This window comes from Hibiscus syriacus, unplaced genomic scaffold (genome assembly GCF_006381635.1).
Source record: "Hibiscus syriacus cultivar Baekdansim isolate YM2019G1 unplaced genomic scaffold, ASM638163v2 tig00000913_pilon, whole genome shotgun sequence".
Taxonomy (NCBI): domain Eukaryota; kingdom Viridiplantae; phylum Streptophyta; class Magnoliopsida; order Malvales; family Malvaceae; genus Hibiscus; species Hibiscus syriacus.
Window position 1 is genome coordinate 143,608 of NW_024061832.1, and position 25,308 is coordinate 168,915.

A 25,308-nucleotide genomic window follows, 5' to 3' on the forward strand; every position below is an offset into this window, starting at 1 on the left:
CCGACACGAAAATATATATCTTCCACCTAACTCCGACTTGATTCAAATTTTTAGGGTATAAATTCGACCCGACCTAACCTAACCTAACATAACCTAATATAAAATAAGGACTTAATATTTTTTAAGAAAATTATATTATTATCCCCGAATCAAATCGAATTGAAATTTTTTCACCCTCACCCAAACTCGACCTGACCTTATGGACGGGAATGTAGTCAAAATAGTAGTGTATGAATAGTGGTATTAAATACCAATTCAACATGTGAAAATCTTTAGGAATATAAAAGAGAGAGGGGGGGGCATGAGAAAGAGGTGGAGGGCGGGAATCAGGTGTGGAGAATGGCAGTAAAACATGTGATGGTTGGCCCGTGAATGTCTCCAATGTTTGTGAGGTTGATTTCCTACACGCACGCACTTATTCACATTTTTCACTTATTTACTACACTCCAAATTCCTCATAGAATCCTAGGCACATTTTCTCCGACCCCCATCCATCCCTCAACGATTCCGTTTTATTCGATTATTAAAAGTTATAAAATAATTCTTTAATTATAGAATAATATTTTACTGAATTTTATGATTATTAAAATTTACAAAATAATCATTCGTCTATTTATATGCTCCAAACTCGTCTTTTTTAATAAAAAGATCAACAATCGTTCGAGTTTAACGTTAATATGTGGACTGAAATATGATCAAAATCTGATTTCAGATTAATCGACTTTTCTTTTACATTATGTCGTCGAGCCAATACTTGAAACATTATAACATCAAGTCAGTACTCGAAAATAACAATAATTCTAATAGATGTCATTAAAATATATTTTTTATGAACAAATCTCAAAAGACTCAAACTTCTAATTTAATAAATAAAGCATAATGAGAAAAAAAAATTAATAAACACTTTAGCTTATATATATTTTTCTTTTGGAGCATTATGATCTCAACGTTTTATTTTAAAATAAAAATACTAATTAATTGATGAAAACATTAGTCAATAAATGATAAACGTAATAAAATAAGATTTTTTTTTGTCATAAAGTGAAATGTTTGTTTCAAAATACGCTCAAAACAAAGAATAATGACTAAAGCAATTTTTTAATAAAATGTTAGGCGTCCTTTGATCTTCAAATAAAACGTACAATAAAACACTCAAAAAAGAATTAAAGATCAAAATAAATATTTAATTAAATATTAAAAATAAATTTTTGACATTAAAACTTTAAATAATCTAAACTTAAAATATTTTGGGTAAAATCTACAAATAAGATATTATTTTATTGTGTCCATTGATAATTAAAAGTTATAAAAGAGTCCTCTAATTATAGAGATTTGCTTTGTTTAGTCCCTCAACTATTAAAAATTACAAAATGATCACTCGATTATTCATTATATTTCAAACTTGTCATTTTCTATTAAAAAAATTAGTGGTCACCCGAGTTGGACGTTAACATATTGACTGAGATATGCTAGTCGTTTGAGATTATGAGATTAAATTTTATCATATCTCAGATAACATATTAACGTATAGCTCATATTGTCGTCAAGATTTTAACAAAAATGGATTAGTTTAGAACATAATTAATAGTCGAATGACCATTTTATAACTTTTAGCAATCAAATGTCTCACTAAAGCAACTCCGTATAGTCAGAGGACCATTTTGTAACTTTTAATAGTCGATGGACTCAATAAATCAGTATCTTATAGTCAAGGAACCAGTTGTGTACTTAACCCAAATAATTTTAACTAGAAAATGAATTGAATCTTGCTTCCGGTCTAAAATGAATTAATATCGGGTTTCCATTGACAAAATCTTGAAAAAATATTTCTGGCTCCTGCTAACGGTCACAAGAGCTTGAATGAACGTGAAAACATTTAAACCAAAATACACCTTTCTCCCATTGCCTACAAATCCCGCGCCTTTCACTCCCATGCTTCACTCACTCAACTCCACTCTTATCATCTTCTTCCTCCCCATGGACACCTACAAACGATCGCCATTGAAGCCGTGGAAGAAAGGTCCAACCCGAGGCAAAGGCGGCCCTCAAAACGCTTCCTGCCAGTACCGAGGCGTCCGCCAACGCACCTGGGGCAAATGGGTGGCCGAAATACGAGAGCCCAAGAAACGAAACCGCCTCTGGTTGGGCTCTTTCGCCACCGCGGAGGAAGCCGCCATGGCGTACGACGAGGCGGCGAGGCGACTCTACGGCTCCGAAGCTTACCTTAACCTCCCCCACCTTCAACAAGTCCCGATCAATAACCCGTCCAACAGATTGCACAAGTTCAAGTGGATCCCTTCCAAGAACTTCATCTCAATGTTCCCTTCTTCTACCGGTTTGCTCAACATCAACGCTCAACCGAGCGTTCATGTTATTCACCAGCGGCTCCAAGAACTCAAGCAAAATGGGGTTTCGAAACCGAGCTCGTCTTCATCAGAAGATCATCGGATGAAGGAGAAAGACGTCGAGGTTTCGCAGGAGAAGCCGCAGATTGATCTGCATGAGTTTCTTCAGCAGCTGGGGATAAAGAAGGAAGAAAAGAAATCTGAAGAATCAGATGATGATAACGATAATATAGAAAGTTCAACAGCAATGGATTCATCAATGAAAGATTACGATGATTTTGCAGCATTCGCAGAGAATAATTTCAACTGGGTCGCTATGATTGACATGCATGGAGGAGTTGAGTCCAGCTTCCAAGTTCATGATGATCACTCTTATGAAGAAGAGCTAGCTTTTCCTACTTCTATCTGGAACTTCTAAAAATGGTTTTAAATGTTCATCAAATCTTTTAGTTTGTCGACATTTGAGGTTGGAATATAAAGATTTGATCGATGCTAGTTTTAGAAATGTTTTGAGCTGGTTGTATATTGTAATGCTATGCAATAATGGTAGAAAGCTTTGTCTACATTCATTTCCTTTTTGGCCTCTAAATTGTTATCTATAGCCTTCCTCTTACATCATGTAGATAACAACAAGAATCAAGCGTTGGACCCATTTAGCAAGGGAGAAAGTGTTGATTTGTTATATCTCATATAACTTTTTTTAGTCTATATACAAGCTATCTCCTCTATCATGTTAAATATCATTTTTGGACTCTAACTCAGGTTAGATTCATAAATTAGCTCTTGTAATTAAGTTGATTAGAGTATCCGTTTAGTATGTAAGAGGTTTTGAGTTCAACTCTCAGCAAGAACAAAGTGTCACTCTCTCATCTTAAATATCTTTTAAACAAAAGTGTAACATACAATACTTTTAAAGAGCACATTTTAGATAAAGAATTTTAAAGTATAGTTTTATTTGAATCTATGAACAAGTTACCTCATCTCTCATGAAATATATTTTTTAGACTCTTAACTTCTGTTAAATTTATTAATTAGCTATTGTAGCTCAGTTGGTTAGAGCACTCGTTTAGTAAGTGAGAGGTCTTGAGTTTAACTCTCAACAAGAAAAAATTATTACTCTATAATCATAAATATCTTTCTAAACTTTAATTAATGATAAATTTATTAGCTCGCTCTTGTAACTCCGTTGGTTAGAGCACTCATTTAGTATGCGGGAGGTCTTGAGCTTAACACTCAATAAAAGCAAAGTGTTACTCTCTTATCTTATCTTAAGTATCTTTCAAAACAATAATGTACCATAACAATACTTTTAAAGAGCACTTTAGGTAAAGAATTTTAAAGAATAACTTTATTTGAAACTATGAACAAGCTATTGCATCTCTCATCTTAAATATATTTCTTATACTTTCACTCGTGTCATATTTACTTATTAGCTCTTATAGCTCATATGGTTAGAGCACTTGTTTAACTCTTGAGTTCAACTCTCATCAATAACAAAGTATCTCTCATCTAAAATATATTTCTTATACTCTAACTCGTGTTACATTTATTAATTAGCTCATGTTAAATTTATTAATTAACTCTCGTAGTTCAGTTGGTTAGAACACTCATTTAATAAGCGGGAAGTCTTGAATTTAACTCTCAACAAGAGTAATACTCTATCATCATAAATATCTTTCTACACTCTTCTATGCTTATATCCATGATGCTTAACCTTAAAACTTCAAAGAATATCAATATTTTCTTAATTACCGAGCTCCATAATTGAAATTTTTTAAACATCTTTTTAAAATTTAAGTAGAGGTAAAAGTCAATATAATTAACTCAAAAAAATAAGAAAATGAATGAGATTAGTATATAAAATTATAAATTATAATTAATATATTAATATAATTATTATCAAAACTAATCAATATAATATACAATAAATTAAATTTAAACGATAACAAGAACTACTTGATCTAGTGACACGAGGTAGTAGGTTTCTTAAATAAGTTTAGTGGTTTGAATCCTAATAATTGTAAATGGAGGAAATTGGGTTAGTAGAGTCACCGTTGACTTTGCTGTACTCAATCCAGATTAGTCAATCTATAGATCAGATACCGGTGACTATATAATTTTTTAAACAATTAAATTAAAATAGATTTTAAAAAAAACTCAACAATCTAATATTTGATTTGGGCTAAACAAGCCCAATTAGTTTCTAAACTCCTTGCCCAATAAAAAACAGCCACGTAATATAAAAAAATTAATGACACAAATTGCAGTGAGTCAAGCATCAATAACTCAGTGGAAAAGCATTCGCTGGCAGCGAAAAAGTTGCGGTCTTTATAAATAAAAGCAAAAAGGAAAATAGGAAAAAATCGAAATTCAAAAAAATAAAAAATAAAAATCATACAATTACAGATCGTCTTCCTCGTCTGGATTTCTCCGATTATTATACATAAGCTCTTCGATTAAGGTATGGGTTTTTTTTCCCTTTGTTTATTTAGATGATGCGAAACTTTAATCTTTTTTTGGGGGGGTTGGTTGTTTGATTTTTTGAATGAAGTTTGGTGGAAATTAGATATGAGAAAGGGATGAATTTTTAATATTTATATTTTTAAATTTTGTTTTTTTCATTTAATTTGCATGAAATAGGAACCCCCAGGTTCGATTTTGTCGGACAAGATCGGCCAAATAAAATTTCAGGTAAGGGGTTTTCTTAATTAATTGTTTCCTCTTTTTGAAGAAATTTAATTCGCCAATTAGTTTTTCTCTTCGTTTTGATAATTTAGGTTGCTTTTTGTGCTGATTATAATTTGATTTGCGCTTCGGAATTTTTTGGGTCAATTGGATTTTTAGGGCTTTTTTGCTAAATTTGGTTTGCTGTTGATGTTAGGTGTTAATTATGAGCTAGAAGGTACAGTGGATTATATGCTTGCTTCTGACGCTAATAATATTCATAAAAATGAAAAAAAAATGGGAAATATTTGATACGGAAGATATAGGGTAGAACCCTAAATTGTTTTTTCTGCTTTGAGTGAACTAATTTTCATTGTAGTTGGGAAATTATTGCCTTTTAACAATGGCGAAGATGCTTCTGTTCCACGACTCGATGGGAAACTAATAACAAAGCACTATCCTATCGACTGATTGTTCAGCATGTGAGCTGTGTAAAATAGATGCAACGGACGTGATTGTCGTAGTATCGTCTATTGGATTTTTGCCTGGAAGGTTTGGTCAATGGGAAACCTGTCATCCCAATGACACCAGCATGTTACCTTGCTAAACTAGTGCAAGGATCGTGTATGTTAGACAGATGTATGCAGTATTGGCGTTTGCCTCCACTTGATGTTATCGCTTGCTTCCGTTCCCTTGGCACGTTGATGTTCGCACGTCCTTGTAGACTGCTCGTACCTGTTCTTTTAATCAGTTTTTTTTTCTCTTGTTTGCTTTTATTGTCAGATGACTCGGTATTGCCTCTTTTAAGGTTTCATCGTAAATAAACTAGTTATCCTCATTTCCTTATATCTCTACAACTAGCAATGACATTTATGCTTGATTCTGATATATTGTTGTATCGTGCAAATTGATGATTACATGCTTAGTATATGTGTCCTTTAGGTACCTAAATCTCTCTTCCTGTTTCTGACTGAGATTTACTCATATCCATCTTGAAGAGTTGAATCACTTCTGGCCCTTCCACTCGTTTTTTCTTATATTTTATTTTAGGTTCCTCCTTTTGTTTCAGAATACTCGTAATAAGGTAGCATCCTTGCAGGGGATTAGAGAATATGGAGTCTCACGATGAGACAGGGTGCAAAGCCCCTGAAGGCCCCATCCTTTGCATCAACAACTGTGGCTTCTTCGGGAGTGCGGCTACCATGAATATGTGCTCCAAATGTCACAAGGAGATGATCCTGAAGCAGGAACAGGCGCAACTCGCAGCAGCATCCATTGGAAGCATTGTGAACGGCTGCTCAACTGGGAATGGTAAGGAACCAGCTGTGGCTGCTGCTTTGGATGTACACTCCGGAAATGCTGACTCAAAGATAGTCTCGGCTGAACTAACCGTTGATCCATCCGGAATGACTTCAAGTGGGATGAAGTCGAAAGAGGGTCCCAATAGGTGTACCAAATGCTGCAAACGTGTTGGTTTGACAGGATTTAACTGCAAGTGTGGGAACCTCTTCTGTGTTGCTCACCGTTACTCTGACAAACATGAATGCCCTTTCGATTACCAAGCTGCCGGTCGTGATGCTATCGCAAAGGCCAACCCCTTGGTCCGGGCGGAGAAGCTCGATAAGATCTGAGAGACCCGGATCAAGATGAGTGTGAAGGTTTTATGTGAGTTGGTTGTTTGTCTCGTCAGTTGTCCCCTTGTTCGATATTACATGTTGGAGTCCATCATAGGAAGGGACACGATTGAAGTGTAAGTCTATATTTCCCCAGTTTGTGTAAGTCTTTATTTGTGCTGGTTTGATGGACATCGATACGATAACCTTGTAATGCTTCTTTGTGGTATGCATTTCTTTCTAATTTAAGATGCCTACTAGTTCAAAAACTATGTTCATATTTTGGTCTTCTGTTATTCTGGTTTGGAGGTAAGTTCGAAAGATAACGACTCTATGGGGACTCAATCAGTACAATGCCAGCCAACATTGAAAAACTTTTCTATTCCGATTTTCCTTCTTGAGTTTCTTTTTAGCAAACCTAGCCAAAGTCTAAAGTCCACAAAAGTAAGAAATAAACATCGAGGGTAAACATAATTTTTTAAATTCGAGTGATGCAAGCTTAATCTTTATTAATAGTCCAGTGACTCTAGTTGTAGTTTAACCAAATTAAAATAACGATTTCATATTCAACCAATAATGGCTGTGCACCATTGAAAGCTTTTATGTCGTCTTCTAAGGTCAAAGGGCCTACTTCGGTGCAACTATTACTAGTGGGAGAAACACCCCATGTGCGTTAGGTGATGAGTCATTGTCTTCAATGAAATTATTTATAATATACTATGAACTTATGGACAACAGCACTTTGCCTTAGTTTCCATTTGAAGCAGCATCACCGAGCGATGGTGGAATCAATTGCTTTCGACATCATTACTACATTGAGCTCCCCTCTTGTGCAGCAACTTGGCTTATGATGGAATTTCAAAGATGACCTCGTGGACCTCAGAAGCATCGTCTCCGCAATCTCTGCTGTGCTTCTTGATGCCGAAGGGCGATCTGTGAGTAGCAATCTTGTCAAAGACTGTCTTGAAAAGCTGAAAGATGCACTTTATAATGCCGATGACCTTTTGGATGACATCCACACTGAAGCTTTGAGGAAAGATCTGCTGAGTGGGAACAAGCTGACGAAAGAGGTACGCGTTTTCTTCTCAAACTCAAACCAGTTTGCTTATGGTCCCAAAATGAGACCAAGATGTTGAATTTGGTAGAGCGTTGCCATCCTGAGGAAACGCCTTTCATGGCCAAAAGGAGGCAGCAGACGCATTCTTTTGTGCATAAAGATGAAATAATAGGGAGGGATGGTGATAAAGCAGCTCTTCTAAAACTCTTGTTAGAGTTTGAAAGTGAAGAGAATGTTTATTTCATTCCCATTGTGGGGATTGTTAGAGTTAAGGATGTGGGTTTGTGTTTCTGATGTGAAATTAATAGTAGCAAACATTATTAAATCTGTGACTAATCATGCACCCGGTCAAAATCTCGACATGGATCAGTTGAAAAATCAACTTTGAGATAAAATTGATGGGAAAAAAATATTTGTTTTGGATGACATTTGGAACGAGGGAAGAGAACAATGGTCTAGCTTAAAGAAGTTACTGATGGGTGGGGCTAAAGGAAGTAGGATAATAGTAACTAGTCGTTCTTTGAGGGTTGCTAAGTTAACTAGTAAATGTCAACCCCATGTTCTGAGAGGCTGGTCTGATGATAATGCATGTTTTTGTTCAAAGAGAGAGCATTTGAGCAAAGATCTGCAGACTCGAAAAATTCAGCCTTTGTGGAAGTAGGAAAGCAGATTTTGTAGAAGTGTGGTGGAGTTCCCTTAGTCATAAAGGCGATAGCCGGTACATTATCTTTTAAAGAAATGGAAAACGAGTGGCTTTCTTTCAAAGATAATGAACTTGCTAGAATATCCCAAAATGGAGGTGAAATTCTGCCTACTCTTAAGTTGAGTTAAGATTGAAGCATTGTTTTGCTTACTGTAGACTCTATCCAAAAGATCATAGGTTTAATGCAAAAAGATGTGTTCGATTTTGGACCGCACAAGGTTTTGTAAAGCAATTAAATCCAAATCAATCTCTTGAAGAGATCGGGTTTGGGTATTTTAGAAGTTTAGTTGAAAGAAGTTTCTTTCAAGAGGTAGAAGATGAAGTCTGGGGAACGACATTTAAAATGCATGATTTTATGCATGATCTTGCTGAATTGGTAGCAGGGAGAGAGATTAGTGTTTTATATTCAAACTGAAGTGCAAGTGAGGTTGATGAGAAATCATATATCATCGATTAACATTTCGTTAATTCCTTTGTCAGCGAGAAAGAAGTTGCGGACTTTATTACTTTCTCAATGGGTTGAAAACATGAGTGATTCAATTTGGGATTGGATAATTTCAAGTTGTAGATGCTTGCGTGTTTTAAAATTGGGTATGTTAAATCTCAATACAGTTCCAGAGTCCATTCATAAGCTGAAACATTTGAGGTACCTTGATCTTTCTTGGAATACTGATCTTAAGATCCTTCCAAAGAGTATTTGCAAGTTACAAAATTTGCAAGTGCTGAAACTTGATCATTGTTACCGACTTGAAGAATTGCCAAAAAAGATTGAAAAATTGGTGAATCTTACACATCTTCCGTGTGCTGGTTGTAATGGGTTAACTCATATGCCACGTGGAATAGGAAGCTGACTTCACTTCAGACGTTAAGCATGTTTGTTGTGGATAAAGATGTTCCCATGGTGCTGCTCCTGCAGATCTAAGTGAACTGGGTGAGCTCAACAACTTAAGGGGAGAGAAGTTTAAAGCTGCTAATTGAAAGGGAAGCAGCATCTTCAAACATTGGTTTTAGAATGGAGCGGTGATAATGAAGATGAAGAGAAGTCACTTGAAGACCTCCAGCCACATCCTAATATGAAGAAATTGGTTGTGAACAGGTGGAACGGTAATGCCAAATTTCCAAGTTGACTTTCTTTGCTCACAGACCTCACTGTTGTTGTAATAATGGATCCTGGTAACTTCAAACATCTCCCTTCCTTTGCTCGATTGTCACATCTTCAACAGTTGAGTATTTGTGAGTTAGATGAGCTCAAGTACATGGACGATAGGGACCCCATTGGAGGACAAGGAGAGTCAGAATCATTCTTCCCATTCGCTTAAGAATGATGGATGAAAATAGTAACAACGACGGGACAATCATAGGAAACATTAAGAATGGCATTTCCTTGTCTTTCCGAGCTATGTATTCAAGATTGTCCTTTGACTTCTATGCCGCTGTATTATCCATCACTTGATAAGAAGCTAAAGTTGGTGAATACCAGTTTAAGGCCGTTAAAGCATACCATTCATATGAATATAACACCCTCGACCTCTCCCATTCCTCTCTCCAAATCGAAATCTCTCAAAGTGGAGAATTTTGAGGAACTGGACCCTGATGTGCTAGAGAAATGCCTCCAAAATATGACTTCTCTTGATCATTTGGACATTACCTCTTGCCATTGGCTAAAGTCTTTATATGGGTGGTTGCAACACTTGGCCAGTCTCAAAAGTTTAAAAATAAGAGATTGCAAGGAGCTCAATTTAGAGGGCATGCAATGGGAACTCCTTATGAATCTCTTTCGTTTGGTGATTGTTAATATTCCACAACTAGTGTCTCCCCCCCTTTCCCTTCAACATCTTGTTCAGTTGAGAAGGTTAGAAATTGGGAATTGCAGTGGATTGAAGTCACTCTTTCCTAGCTTCCAACATATCACTTCGCTTGAAGAGTTATGGATACATCAAATGCCCCATTTGGAGAAAAGATGCGGGAAGGACATTGGCACTGATTGGCATAAGATCGCTCGCATCCCGAAGATTTGGGTGAATGGGGTTGGTGCTTCTTATCTTTTGAATCATTCATTCATTCATTTATCCACTTTTACAACAATATGTTGTCTTTTCTATTTCCAGGCTGTGAATATGATTAACTTGTTTTCTATGTTCAGAGAGAGGTGCAGTGGCTACCGGAGCACAGTTGAGTATTTCTGGGAATTTAGATGCAGAAAGAGGAGGTAGTTAATCTAATTGCTTTTTACACTTTTAAATCAGAATGATCTTACAATTAACTGCAATCATCTAACGATGAATGTTCCTTTTTGTCAGCATGAGCTCAATGGAAGACATGCATTCCTCAAGAACTGATCCGTTTCTCAGCATTCGTCTCCGGTTTTGTTAAGTCTAATTTTGTCGCTGAAGCAGAGGCCCACTGCATGTGTCTTGTTTGGGTTATGGAACAGTGGTGCAAGGTTAAATGTAGCAATGTTCAATGCTATTTTTCAGGAGTCGGCCAATGAGATCCGAGCAGATCCTGGATCTGATCCTATCGTAGAGTTCTCCCAATTCCAGCCGAAGATCTTAGCTTCGGATCAGGCGCTCAGCTAAAAAATTATGTATGTATCATGTCACGGTAGTTTTCTATATGCAAAGTCTTAAAGAGGGATGCTAATTTCTGCGGGTTGGAGTTTGGCACTGATAGTAATAAGGCTTTAAAAGAAAACCAGCATTGCAGTCGAGATGATTCCAGACAAAATCGAGATGAACATAAAGTGTCCGTTTTTCTTAATGCCCTGAGTGATATTCTCTGCAACTTTACTCCGGATGAGTTTTGTCCCGATCCTGTACCGGAAGCTGTACTGGAAGCCCAGCATGCTCGAGCTCAACACAAAGCTCAGTTTCTTTCTTGAAAGGAAATCACCCAAGGTGTAAAATTTGTTCAACATGATTAAAGCTTCAATATACATAATTCTAATAGAAAAGTTATTTTCTTTCTTTTCAAGATTTAACTAGGCAATTACTTGCGGGACAATGCACTACAATTGCATCCGATAAACCTCATATATGGGAGGGATTCATTTACGCTAGTGTAAAATTAAGTGAGTTTAAGGTTTCAAGAGAATGTGTCAATCTTCTGAAGTGCTGGAGGAACTTTGTAAGCATGAGCTGATTAATCAAGTCACACAACTTATGAAAATGAACAGTCGGATTACTGTATCCCAGCCAATATACAATGTATGCTAATTTCCTTGATTATTGGTCAGCGATTAGCTATATTCATATTTCACTGCCTGTTAAATGACAATTTGATTGTTCCATGTTGTTTGCGCTTGGCAGGGCTTGATAGGATTACTTGTCAAGCTTTCTTCTACGTCTTTTGTAGCTTTTATGAATCTCTATGAGCTAAAACATAAGCAGCACGCTGAAAGATGTTTTGTCTACTTATGACCTCTCTCATGGAATATCTTCTCCACACTTGGTTGATGACAATTGCAATAAGGTTTGCATCTTACCGTGGGCTTATCTGAATGGATTTCTATTTTGGTTTGTAATGGTTTAGTGTTTATTTTGAGTCTACCCTTGTAGCGTACAACAATTTTTATTCGGATAGGGGCATAAAATTATTATCTCACCATCCTTCACTCTCGGCGAAATAAAAAAGGCCATCCCCCCACACACTGTTTCCAGCGCTCACTCTTCCGCTCATTCTCCTATCTCATTTACGACTTCATCTTGATCTCTCTCTTCTAATATGAAGCCACCACTTACATCCCCTACCTTCCACGGCCCCTTTCTTTCGTCGCCTGGGCCGTTTATTGGGCAGTCCAAGACTCGGTCATGACCGGCGTCTGGGTCATCGCCCATGAGTGCGGACACCACGCTTTCAGCGACTACCAATGGGTCGATGACACCGTCGGTCTCATCCTTCACTCGGCCGTCCTTGTCCCATATTTCTCGTGGAAGTACAGCCACTGTCGTCACCATTCCAACACCGGTTCCCTTGAACGCGACGAGGTGTTCGTCCCGAAGAAACGTGGCTCCATTAGATGGTGGGTGAAGTACCTCAACAATCCACTAGGCCTATTCTTCTCCGTCACAATTAAACTCACCCTCGGCTGGCCTCTTTACTTGATGTTCAATGTGGCAGGCAGGCCTTACGACGGATTCGCGTGCCACTACAATCCTTACGGTCCCATCTACAACGACCGATAACTTCTGCAAATCTACGTATCTGAAGTCGGTGTCCTCGCCGTCTCATACGGGCTGTACCATCTCGTCTTGGCCAAAGGGTTGGCTTGGGTTGTTTGCGCGTATGGTGTCCCCTTGCTCATCGTCAACGCCTTCCTTGTCATGATAACTTACTTGCAACACACTCATCCAGCATTGCCGCACTATGACTCGTCGGAATGGGACTGGTTACGGGGAGCGCTCGCGACCGTCGTCCGTGATTACGGGATATTGAACGAGGTCTTCCATAACATAACAGACACTCACGTGGCTCGCCATTTGTTTTCTACGATGCCGCATTACTACGCGATGGAGGCAACGAGGGCGATCAAGCCACTATTGGGAGAGTACTATTCGTTCGATGGTGCACCGGTCTACAAGGCGATATTTAGAGAGGCGAAGGAGTGTATTTTCGTAGAACCAGACGAAGGGGAGCAGAGCAGCAAGGGTGTATTTTGGTTTAGGAACAAGTTTTAAATTGCCCATGGCGGTTGCGTGTAAAAGGTTTCTATTAGTTTGTCAGTCGTATCATCGTTAAGGATTTGGGTTTTTGCAGTTTTCCGTGACTTCAGTTTTAGCTGTTTTTTTAATTTGAGACTATCTTTGTTTCGTCCTCATCATTGACATTGTTGATGGCTTAAAAAATGGTTCAAGCTTTGTCGTAGTTGATCTGAATTCAAACAATGAGAAATTCGAGTTCAGTCTATTTAATTTTGATCTATAACTATCCAACCTTAAGCCGAATTAGCTCTCGCTGAACTCGATTATATCCTATCGAATTCGCACCTCATCCTCTCTTGATTGTCGAATGCCGATCGAGAAACGACCTTTGTATCTTGTGTAATTCGTTTTCCTATTTTCCTCTAGACATTAGCAAGTAAAGGACTTAAAATTCCACAACAGCCATAAGGAGGTACCTTAGCAGCTTCCTCGGGGAGCAAAATCGAAGAAAGATGTCAAGCAATATAGATATGGTTTGGGGTCTACACTTTAATCTTTTCAAAATTATACTTAAAATTTGGTTTTTGTTTTATTTTAATACCTATCAGTCACCATTAAAAGCTTTAGTTTTTATTTCATTTTAATATCTATTCAAAATGTAACGTTAAGTTTTGAAAAATTAAAAGTTTGGGTATTAAAACAGGTCAAAATTGATAGCTTAGGTACTAAATGCGTTAAGTTTTTAACGACGGGTACTAAAATGAAATAAAAATTAAACGTTAGGTATGATTTTGAAGATAATAAAAAATTTAAATACTAAAACAAATCAAAACTGATAGCTTATGTACTAAATGCATAATTTACCCATAAATTAAATAAAATATATTTATTTATTATTTTTTGATTAATATAAGATAAGTAGTATGCATGTCTATGTTGAAAGATAACCTTTAATCATTTGATATTGTCAATATTCGAACTTGAGACCTCCATAAATATAAATAAACTTGACAAATTTTTATTAAAAATAATTTATTCAAATAAATAAACCTCAAATATAGAATTATATATATTTTTTAATTTAATAAATATAAAAATAATAACATATAAACGGACTTACAAATGAATAACATTATGTTAGATTACATGTAAGAAAAATCTTTAGTCTATGTGCAGAGAAGTAACCTCATTTGACAGCTAAATAATCTACACTTGACCCCAATTTCGCCACATAGTCATCTACTTCTCTCTCTAATCATCATCACCGTTGACTATCACCCAATCATGGATTTATATAAAATGAGTACAAATACAGAGAATCTTCCCTCCCTCCTCTTAGGCCCTCTGCTTGAATTTCTCTAAAATTTTCTCCCAAAAATTTCTTCCTAATTTCCAATTTTTCTTTCTGCTTTTCTTCACTCTGTTCTCTCCGAACAAGATGAAAGATCGCTGACCCAATCCATGGCGAGCCAAGCCGAACTCAGAAACAGCTCCCGTCACCCAACTCAGTGACTCGAGAGCATTTGAAAGAGCTCCGAGTTTGCTGGTCAAGATCGTCGGCTGTTAAGGCCAGGCCTTTCTTTTTCTTCGATAAGTTCTAATTTTACCGTAATTTTTCAATGTTTATCTGTTCTCCTATTTAAAGTCTTCGGCTTGATGACATAACGCTAGGATGAATTTGGGTTTTAGATCCGGGTTTCATGAAATTCGTGAAGAAATTAGTGTTTTACCTTTTGGTTTCGATGAATTTGTGATCGAGGAAGGGCTTTTTTGGATTTGGGTTTTATCGGTTATTAGGGTAACAGAAAATTTAGGGGTTTTGATGAATTTTGTTTAGTTTTATGATCCTGTGATATGGCATTCTTCAATTTTAGGGTAAATTTAAGGTTTTTATATGAGGGTGCGTTGAATTTGTGAAGATTATTAAGGAGGGTTTATCTGTTGTTAGAAAATAAGAGGGTTTTTTTTTGGGAGCATTTGTGATGGGTGAGGAAACGTCTGATACAATGAACCTTGATTTGAATCTGGGTCCGGCTCCTGACACCGGGTCCGGATCACTGTCGAATGAAGGTGTAAATTTGGATGGTTTAGTTGATAACCCGTTCCATAGGATCCGGGAAGTGGTTAGGCGGAGGCGATGGAGATGGCATCAGGTTCCGATTCCTGCCGAGACTCGGAGCCTCTCGGCGGAATTCAATCAATTAAGAGGGGATTCTGGCGGTGTGAATACGATGCAGGCAGGTGAGGGCAGAGTGGCCGCCGAGGAAAGAACGAGTGATGTGCCGAAAGCATGTGAAGCCACCAATGGGTTTTTGGAGGATGTGGTTTCGGAAGATAGAAAGGATGATGTTGAGAAGGGTGTTAGCAGTGATGGGAGTTTTTTCGATTGTAATATATGCTTGGATTTGTCTCGGGAACCTGTTGTAACGTGTTGCGGTCACTTGTTTTGTTGGTCGTGCCTCTACCGATGGTTGCATATGCATTCGGATGCAAATGAGTGCCCCGTCTGCAAAGGAGAGGTGACGGTTAAAACTCTAACCCCGATATTTGGTCGTGGGAATGTTGTCCACGAGCCTGGAGAGGACTATGGTTTTAAGATCCCTCCTCGCCCCAACGGACGGCGAGTGGATAGTTGGAGGCAAACTATTCAACGGACTCCTTTAAATCTCCCTGTGGAGGAGATGATTCGCCGGATTGGAAGCAGATTTGATCTGGTTCGTGACCTGACTCCACCACGCGAGGTCAATGTTTCCCTGGGAACTGCAGTAAGAACTGGTTCCATGCTTAACCGGATTTTTGACTTCTCAAGAATTCCGAGGAGAGCAAAATGCAGTCGTGCCACTCGATGATGTTGACCAGACACCGAGCAGTACAGCCGGTACCGATGTTACATTCTCCAGGATTCATTATTTGTACCTTCAACGACAACCGCACTTGCAAAGAGCAGCAAGATTGACTTCTCTGTCATCCTCACTGAGTTCAGCGGAAAGGATGGCGGAGGCATATTTCCGAGGCAACTCGGTGGGAAGAAATCAGGAGCAGCCACCGGCAGTCATCGACGATAGAGACTCGTTCTCGAGCATTGCTGCTGTAATAAACTCAGAGAGTCAAATGGACACCGCCATCGAGATAGATTCCGTGGTATCGCTTTCAGCTTCATCTTCTAGGAGAAGAAACGACGTTTTGCTGGTTTCCGACGTCGACAGCGGCAACTCTCGTGCGCAGAGGAGAAGACGACTGAACTAGGAGCTAGAAGCCTCCATAATAGTGTTCTTTTTTAACTGCATTTCCATTTTTATATTGCTTTCACTTTTTGCAAAGATTTCTCAGACTTATATGGATTGAAATGTTATCATCCTTTCCTATCTTATCTTTGCCTTTTTTATCTTCACATTTTAGATTAATCCCTAAAGTTTAAAATATTTTATATAAGTCCCCAAACTATGACTTCCATTCTAAAGTAATCCTAAAACTTTAAAGTGTTTTATATTAATACTCAAATTATCTCCTTCCCCAGGCCTTCCCAAGTTTGGTCCCTTCGAATTGTACTTGTTATTTGCTTTAATTTTCAACCATTAAAATGAGCATCTAAATAATATATTTTTGAAAAAAAACCAATGATGGATCTTGATATAGATCCCTTTGACAATCATTTGTTTATTTTGTTTGACTTTTATCTATGAGGGTTCATGTTATCATATTATTGAAAAATTAAATTTATATAATTATTAAATTATTTAGAAATAAAATAATGATCAAATGATAAAATTTTAGGGTAAAGAATGTAGATGTATTGACTAAGGTGTTACTTTATTAAGTCCTCAACTATTAAAAATTATAAAATGGTCCTTCAACTATGGAGTGTTACTTTGTTGAGTTCATTGACTATTATAAGTTACAAAATAGTCACTTGACTATTCATTATGTTCCAGACTCGTCATTTTCCATCAAAAATATTGATGGTTATTTAAGTTAGATGTCAACATGCTGACTGAGATATGATAGTCGTTTGAGATTTTGGAATCAAATTTTATCATATCACAATCAACAAGTTAATGTTCAGCTCAGAATATCGTCTATTTTAATATAAAATTACGACTTTGGAACATAATGAATAGTCGGGTGGTCATTTTGTAACTTTTAATAGTCAAGGGACTTAACAAAGAAATATTCTATAGTCGAATGACCATATTGTAACTTTTAACAATTGAGGAACTTAATAAAATAATACTCTCTATTTAGGGATCATTTGAGTTCTTTACCCAAAATTTTAATATTAAATTTTATTAAAATATTTTAAATTAGAATTAAATTGACAGAAGATATAAGTTTTAGTAATTAAAATGATTATTATATCATTCTAGGTCAAATTTTTCGTTAAATCAACGATTGACAACAATGTTAAGTGACCAAAATAAAAAAATATATATATAACGTTAAGCATAAATTATTAGAAAATAATTAAAATATGAAAATTATACTACGGTGTAAATAACTTTTTTTAGTACAAGATAGTACTCTTCAAAGATAACTTAATTGTTTGACATTAAACGTTCACACTCATAATATTCTTAGTGCTCGAACTCGAGACCTAAAGAAATAACAATAATTTATTTACCACTGAATTGCTCGATTCGTGACGGTTTAAATAACCTAACTTGTTTAAAAATGAGATCAATTTTCACCTTCTACATATTTATATTAAATATTACCACTAGTTAATTTTTCCAACTAGACCACTTGATATACAAAATTTTCCTTACCAAATTCTCAATTATATTATATTGTTTGAAAGTAATTGGTTTATTAGGCACAACTAACCAACATTTCATAGTCAAAACGTAAACACTATATATATTGCCTATAATCTACGTAAACTTTTCATTTTTCATTGCGTCTACCATGGCGGAGCTCCTCCTAAAACTCCCTCCGCCGCCGTCTTCCTCCTCACGGTTCTCTCGTTAACTTCCTCCTTCGCCGCCTTGGAATCAAAGCCTTTCTCTCGAAGCCTCTCCCCATTGACCCTGGGGATAAACAAACCAGAGAAACTGAGCCACCTCCATTTCTACTTCCACGACATCGTCGCCGGCAAAAACGCCACTGCTGTCCGCGTGGCCAAGGCGAAAACGACTTCCGCGTCGTCGCCGTTCGGTGCTGTGGTGGTGATAGACGACCCGTTGACGGTCGGCCCCGATATAGGGTCCAAACTCGTGGTAAGAGCTCAAGGGATTTATGCTTTAACGTCACAGCAGAAAGTAGCTTGTTGATGGCGTATAACTTCGCTTTCATAGAAGGGAAATACAATGGAAGCAGCCTCACCGTTATGGGGCGGAACCCGGTGTTTTCAGCCGTCAGAGAGATGCCGGTGATCGGTGGCAGTGGGGTTTTCCGGCTCGCTAGTGGATATGTCGAAGCAAGGACTCATTCATTTGATCTCAAGACTGGCAACGCTTGTGTTGAATATGATGTTTATGTTTTCCATTATTAGTGACTTATTTTCTTCTCTTTTAGAGGTCTAATTATACTTTTAGTCCCTCTACTATGTTAAATTTGAAATTTATCCCTTTTAATTCGATACAATTTATTTAGTGATTAAGAGATTTGTTGTTATCCCTTTAAGTCTAAAATTCGAGCACCAACGCGTATGCAGATATATAAACATTTATTATCAAATGTCTGAGTCTTTGAATAGTTATTATCTTGTATTTTTTCCCATATTTATCAACAACAAAAAAATCTAAATCGATAAAAGTTGACATTATTGTTACTCTTAATCGGTGTTAGTTAGTGAACGAACCAAGTTAATTTTATGGTAAATGATTGTTGTTATTTTTTAAGGACTCGAGTTCGAGTACATTGAATGTTAGGGGTGTGAACCTTTAATGTTAAAAGGTTTGACTTTTTTGGATAAACTACGCATTTAGGGGTTGTTTGTTTGCCTCTTAATGGAATAATTCGGCGCGTTTGTTTCGCACCTCTGAATGATTCAGTGCTGACTGATTCAACAAAACAGTGTTGAATGATTCAGCACAAAAGTACATTCTGAATGACTCAGAGCCATTATCAAACAGCATGTCACATTCAGAGTTAATTCATACAGAGCCTCTGAATCATTCAGCGCTTAATCATTCTGAAGTAGACAAAAACCCCTTAATATCTAAATTATTAGTTTTGGCTTGTTTTAATATTAAACTTTTAAAAGTTCCAAAATCATACATAATATTTAGTTGTTGTTTAATTTTAGTATTCATCGTTAAAAACTTAATGCATTTAGTACAATTTTGATCCGTTTTAATACCTAAACTTTTATTTTTTTTATTTGCAAATGAGTCAGAACATCAGCTAAATTCTTCGTTTTACTCCAATCAAATTAATCGAATCATCATTATTTTAGTTAAATTGTATAAGCAATCAATTTAATTCAAGTCTAACAATGATGAATGAGACTAATAATTTAATTACATTACTCCAAAGTCCAAGCTCTCAATTTGTTTCTTTGTAAACAACAACAACAACAGAAAGGTAATAAACATGGTTGATGAAGCGTACTAAAACCAGATTTTATACACGGATTAGTTCAAGTATTAAACAACTTTATACTGTTTAAGTAAGTCTAAAGTCTAAATCATTGTGAAATCAGAAAATTTCCACTGAGAGACCTCACACACCAAAATTAAGTGTGCAATTCGGGTCTGTCAGGATTAATCAAGACGAAACCTTGAAAACCGACAGGACAAAAAAACACGAGAGTTTTATATAAATTATTGATTTTCTTTTTAAAAAATTGAAATACCAAAGTTATAGGTGATCCACTCACTCTCACAATCTATTCTTTCAATTTTTAAAGAAAGGGTCAAATGTAGTCCCTTTGACTTTTTAATTAAACTTTAATTAATTTTCGAAACCAAATAATTTATTTTTTAGAATTAACTACTCGAGATCTATTTTCATAAAATGAATAGGTCTTTCATCTAATAAATTTATATTATAATATATTTTATAAAAATAAATTAATCAAGATATATTAAATTAAAGATTAAAAACAATGCGATAACTACATCATTATTTTTTATTAATCTGGGTAAGTACAAGATGATATACGTTCAAGGATAACTCTCAACCATCTGACATCACATGCTCACACCCCTGACATTTAAGGTGCTCGAACTCGGGACTTTAAAGAATAACAACAATTCTTTTATCGTTGAAGTATCTCGGTTCGTGCTACATTATTCAACTTGTAAATATGAAATATATGTAAACATGTAAATTTAATAATATGAGTTAAATGATATTTTAAAGTTGGGTTTGATGTAGTAAGTAAATATGAGTTAGATTCAACTTGTATTAAATATTTAAAGTTAAAGTCAATAAGATACAAAAAATAGTTGAGTGTCTATCAATACAATTTACCCTTATTTCTGGGTTTAGAAAATTGAGACGAAATTTCACCAACTATAAAAAATTAAAGGGTAAAATGATAATTTTGACTGTGAAATTATACATTGATATCATTTTGATACTTGGAAATTTTTATGGTTCAATTTAATCCCTAAATTTTCTAACATGATACATGTCGTCCCAGTTAGTTACAAAAAATTCATATGACATTCTAGAAACATGTAACGTGATACATAATATATGCTAAATCTAGAGTGTCACACGGCACATTGTATATGTTAAATCGAAAAGGTTTAAATAAAATCATTTAAAAAAACTTTAAGAACCTTTGAGAAAATATTTGATTTTCTTTATATTTTTTTTAAAATAAGGATTTATTATATTTTAATTTTATATGATTTTCTTAAGTTTTTTTTAAAATTTAATGTCATGTGTCACGTGACACGTTCCTAGAATGTCACATGAATTTTTTAAACGAGAAATTGAACTAAAATAATGTGCATCACACTTTAAAATTTTAAGGTTAAATTGAATTTATGTATCGAAATGATAATTAGATATAACTTCAAGGGTCAAAAAATGATTTAACCATTTGATAATAGAAAATTTTTCTCTCACCAACTTTTCCAAGTCAAGTCATAAACAGTACATGTGTTGCATATAATCTACGTTATTTTTCGTACACAAGAGAATAACATTTTTTTTAACATTCGATTTTAAGCTTTCGTCTTATTTAATTTGGATTGATTAGTATTGTATACTTAAATTTAGTAGGTGAGACTCTCGAAATAAATTTCTGCATATATAAAGACTCGAACTTGAGACCTTAATTAAGTAATATCAAACTGATTACCACTTAAATCAACTTCTATTAGTAGAATAACACTTTTTTAATTACCGAAACCACTTAATAAATTTAATCTTTTAAAAAATTAATTTCTCTTATAATTTATTAATATAAAAGTGTGAAATTATAAAATTTCAAGAGGCACGATTCCATCTTTGATACTCCCCAATTCATCTATGGGGGTAAAACTGAATCGGAAACTTAGTCAATCTTTAGGACAACCAAAACTCAATCGGAAACTCGATCAATCTTTAGGACATAACCAACGTTTTCCGACGTACGATTCCATCTCTGGTACTTCTCAATTCATCTCTGGGGTAAAGCCTAATCGAAAACTCGATCAATCTTTAGGACACAACCAATGTTTTCCGACATAAGAGAGATGTTGTTATCAATGTCGGATCCATCCTCAGGGGTGGACATTGAATTTTCTTCAGATAATTATCTGTTTTACTTGTAGTGTTCACCTTAAGATTTTATTTATATTTATCATGAACAAAAATATTTATATATACGTGTCCATCTTCAAAAATATTTCTAAATCGTTATATATATATATATATATATATATATATAATGCCATGCTTATTCAATCTTGTAGGTATGGTATTTAGATCTTTTTCATGGTAAGCCAAAATCTTTACCCACTATTAAAATCAATAAGGATCAAATTGAACTAAAATAAAGAATAAAGACCAAATATTATTCACTCAGTAAAATAAAAACATATTAACACAGTAAAGACCAGCAAATGCCATCTTTTCTTTCATCACTCTACTTATAATTGGGTTGCAAAAACACTGCTTTCATTTTACTTTTGCATCCTAGGCTCTTACCTATATTTTCTCGCCGAACCGAGCACGCAAAAGCGCAGACGCACCCGAGCCTAACCGGGTTAGTTTCGTATTTCACCGGCCGAACTACGACTTGTTATCCACGACCAGCAGACAGGCTTAAAAGGTTAGTTTTATCAATCCTACATACTTGAGAAACACGAAAAATTGATTCAGTGTGGAGTAGGGGACCTAATCCCATGCACTTATTACGCCGGGAGCATATGCTCCGCCGTAATCAGCAGGAACTCCGAATGCAGTACCACTACTTCCTCCGCCGTAGTAATCCAGGTTTTTACCGAACGACTCCTCCCGCCTGAAATCACAACCACCGAAACGCCCTCCGGATCGTCGATTCTTGTTACTACTATAGGGAGCCCGAGAGGCATAATGGGTGAGCCATGGAGGTACATCTTGATTTGCTTCTTGCATTAGCTCAGCTAGTGGCCTTGCCAGCGACAAATTGCTCTCGTCAAAGAAAGCTGTAGCCAACCCTGTTTTACCAGCACGCCCGGTCCTACCGATCCGGTGGACATAATCATCGATGTCGTTAGGAAGATCGAAGTTGACAACGTGAGCTACATGGGGTATATCGAGACCCCGAGCGGCCACATCAGTTGCTACTAAAATCGGGGTCTTCCCGCTCTTGAAAGATCTCAATGCTAGTTCCCTTTCCTGTATACAAGCAAACTCGCAGCAATATGTAAAGACATACTAACATAATGTAAACTCACTGAAACGGAAGTAATGCTCAATACAACAACTAGAAGAAGTACATCATTTCACACAAGTTCAAAGGCCTCATTCTTTCACTTCTCTTCAGCAAATTTATTTCTCAACAAATTACCTGTTGACTCCGATCACCATGGATCGTCGTCGATGGGAATCCATTAATGCACAGCCAGTGTTCCAATGAGTCGGCCCCTTTTTTTGTCTCCACGAAAACTAAAGTCAACGCTTGCTGCTATGTCAAAGACACAACTATTAGTTATCACGCCGGACAGAAATTTTTCATCAAACAAATACACCGAGTAATACAGTGACCAGATTCGATTGAAAGATATATGGATAAAGGAACATAAGCAAGTCCATACATGGTAGCCTTGCATTACCTTTCCATGCTCCCCATTTTCCCTCTGTGCATGCAGAAGATCCATGAGATGGCTTCTCTTATCCGACTCGGGAACAAATTCAACCCTTTGAACGATTAAATCCGTACTCGAGCCAACCCTCCCAACAGCCAAGAATATGTAATTCGAAAGAAAATCGGAAGCAAGCCTCTGCACGGTAACCATTTTTAAAAGGATTATGTACTAGTGGAATATGTCAGAAAATACAACTTCAACATTCAAATAACAGAAAGCATGGATCAACAAAAGAAACCATATTTAACAATCATAACCAACCTGTATCTCTCTTGGAAAGGTGGCACTAAACAACATTGTTTGCCTGACACCCCGATTCGGCATATCCATTTGTTCTACTATCTTCCTGATTTGTGGCTCAAACCCCATATCAAGCATGCGATCCGCCTCGTCAAGGGCCAAGTACCTAATCGACTGCAATGACACTCTAGCCCTCTCCAGCAAATCAACCAGTCGTCCTGGAGTTGCCACAAGAATATCGACTCCTCTCTCCAGCTCCCGCAACTATGGAACAAAACATTAGCAAACAAAGCCGAAATAAAGAGGAAACAATCAGAAATCAGATAAGAAAAAAAATCCATTAAAACATATAGTGAAAAGCCAAACAACATGACCAGATATAAAGACATAAACTTTAGAAAAATTAAATGCACCCGCCACCGACATATATACCTGTATCTGACAATACAATACACTCAAGTAACATATAACTAAAGTTCTAAAAAGCTAATATCCATATTAGCACAATTCAGCAAAATCACATCTTCAACACTGAATGCATCTAATTGGTTTATGAAACATACAGACTCCTTCCTTCCACACTCTTAATGAAGATGTTGAAATTAGACAAAAGCGACATCAAACTACATCACATTCGAAAAAAACCAAGAACTAGTTGAGTCAAAATCTAAATTGATATAAAATAGAACAGCTAAATGCATCAAGTAATATGGATTGAGAATTCTTTGTAAATCCCAAATTGATGCAATAACAACCTGCTGGTTAATCGGTGCTCCACCGTAGGCGACAACCACTTTGACACCGGTTTGATACGAGAACTTCTTGGCCTCATCGTGTATCTGAAAGTGTATTATCATTAGAACAAAGCCACATTAAACCATTCAAAGAGATTACATGTTTACAAGAACCTCACCTGACATGAAAGCTCCCTTGTGGGAGATAGAATGAGACCGAAGGGGTAAACGGTTCGTCCCCCTCGAGATCTCTGTCCGTACTGCTCCCGCATAATTCCACTAATAATAGGAAAGCAAAATGCAGCTGTCTTCCCTGACCCGGTTTGAGCACAAGCCATCAAATCTCTTCCGGCCAATGCGATGGGGATCGCATATCGCTGAACCGGAGTCGGTTTCGCATACTTACACCTCCTAATGTTTTGGTTCATCATTTCACCTAAATCTATCTCGGAAAACGTATTAACAGGCGGCGGCACATTCTCGCCGCTAATCTCCACCGGAATATCTTCGTATGCATCGAAATTGATCACGGTGTTCTCGTGTTCAGTAAAACCTTGTTTCATATACTCAACTTTATCATCGTTAACAAATGGGTTTAGCTCCCTTTCTCTCCTATCCCAGCCGCCACTTCGGTTATTCCTACCGCTGCCGCCGCCGTCTCTTCCGCCTGCAGCATAACCATTCCCCTGCATCTGACGCCCGTATTCAGGCTTAGTCCCAGTGTTCCCGCCCCGACGGGAACCACCAGCGGTATTGCCGCCAAAACTCGCCCTCTCAGTGGGTGGACCAGACGGCGTCGGCGCGTCGGAAAACGCGCTGTTGCGGAGGTGGGGAGGGACATAAGTGGGTCGAGCTGGACGAGGTACGAGATTGTTGGCAGAATCTGCCCATGAAGTTTTCATAATTCCTCAAAACTGATAAAAACCCAGGAAAAAGAAAAGAAAAATCCTAACAAAAAACCCAGTCAAACCTAAATTAAAAAAACCCAGAATTTGAAATCCTCTAAAATGCCTTCTTAGCCATCCACTTTTCCGAAAGATCACACTTAATCAAACAAAAAGAAAATCCAATTAATATAAGCAAAAA

General features: G+C 36.6%; 3 protein-coding genes and 3 pseudogenes across 5 annotated transcripts; 5 read left to right on the plus strand and 1 right to left on the minus strand.

Moving 5' to 3' along the window:
• Positions 1-468: 468 nt before the first annotated feature.
• Positions 469-25,308, minus strand: LOC120116241 (DEAD-box ATP-dependent RNA helicase 37-like). The gene is made up of 8 exons (XM_039136785.1): positions 24,402-25,308; positions 24,244-24,327; positions 23,510-23,752; positions 23,216-23,383; positions 22,951-23,064; positions 21,981-22,778; positions 2,053-2,057; positions 469-478 (listed from the first exon to the last, which is right to left on the minus strand). The coding sequence occupies exons 1-6, from the start codon at positions 25,122-25,124 to the stop codon at positions 22,296-22,298; spliced, it is 1,815 nt and encodes a 604-aa protein (XP_038992716.1). The 5' UTR covers positions 25,125-25,308; the 3' UTR covers positions 469-478; positions 2,053-2,057; positions 21,981-22,295.
• LOC120116296 (dehydration-responsive element-binding protein 2F-like) lies at positions 1,966-2,763 on the plus strand. Its single transcript, XM_039136819.1, has one exon. The coding sequence runs from the start codon at positions 1,978-1,980 to the stop codon at positions 2,761-2,763; it is 786 nt and encodes a 261-aa protein (XP_038992750.1). The 5' UTR covers positions 1,966-1,977.
• Positions 4,654-6,900, plus strand: LOC120116304 (zinc finger A20 and AN1 domain-containing stress-associated protein 8-like). 3 transcript variants are annotated; one of them, XM_039136824.1, is made up of 3 exons: positions 4,654-4,806; positions 4,986-5,036; positions 6,109-6,900. In XM_039136824.1, exon 3 carries the CDS (start codon positions 6,122-6,124, stop codon positions 6,638-6,640), a length of 519 nt encoding a protein of 172 aa, XP_038992755.1. In that variant the 5' UTR covers positions 4,654-4,806; positions 4,986-5,036; positions 6,109-6,121; the 3' UTR covers positions 6,641-6,900. The 3 variants fall into 3 exon arrangements, with proteins under 3 accessions (XP_038992755.1, XP_038992760.1, XP_038992764.1); XM_039136829.1 differs by lacking the exon at positions 4,986-5,036 and having other exon boundaries at positions 4,657-4,810; positions 6,113-6,900; XM_039136833.1 differs by lacking the exon at positions 4,986-5,036 and having other exon boundaries at positions 4,657-4,806.
• On the plus strand, positions 12,011-13,071 carry LOC120116274 (annotated as a pseudogene).
• LOC120116253 lies at positions 14,971-16,387 on the plus strand (annotated as a pseudogene).
• Positions 17,913-18,580, plus strand: LOC120116157 (annotated as a pseudogene).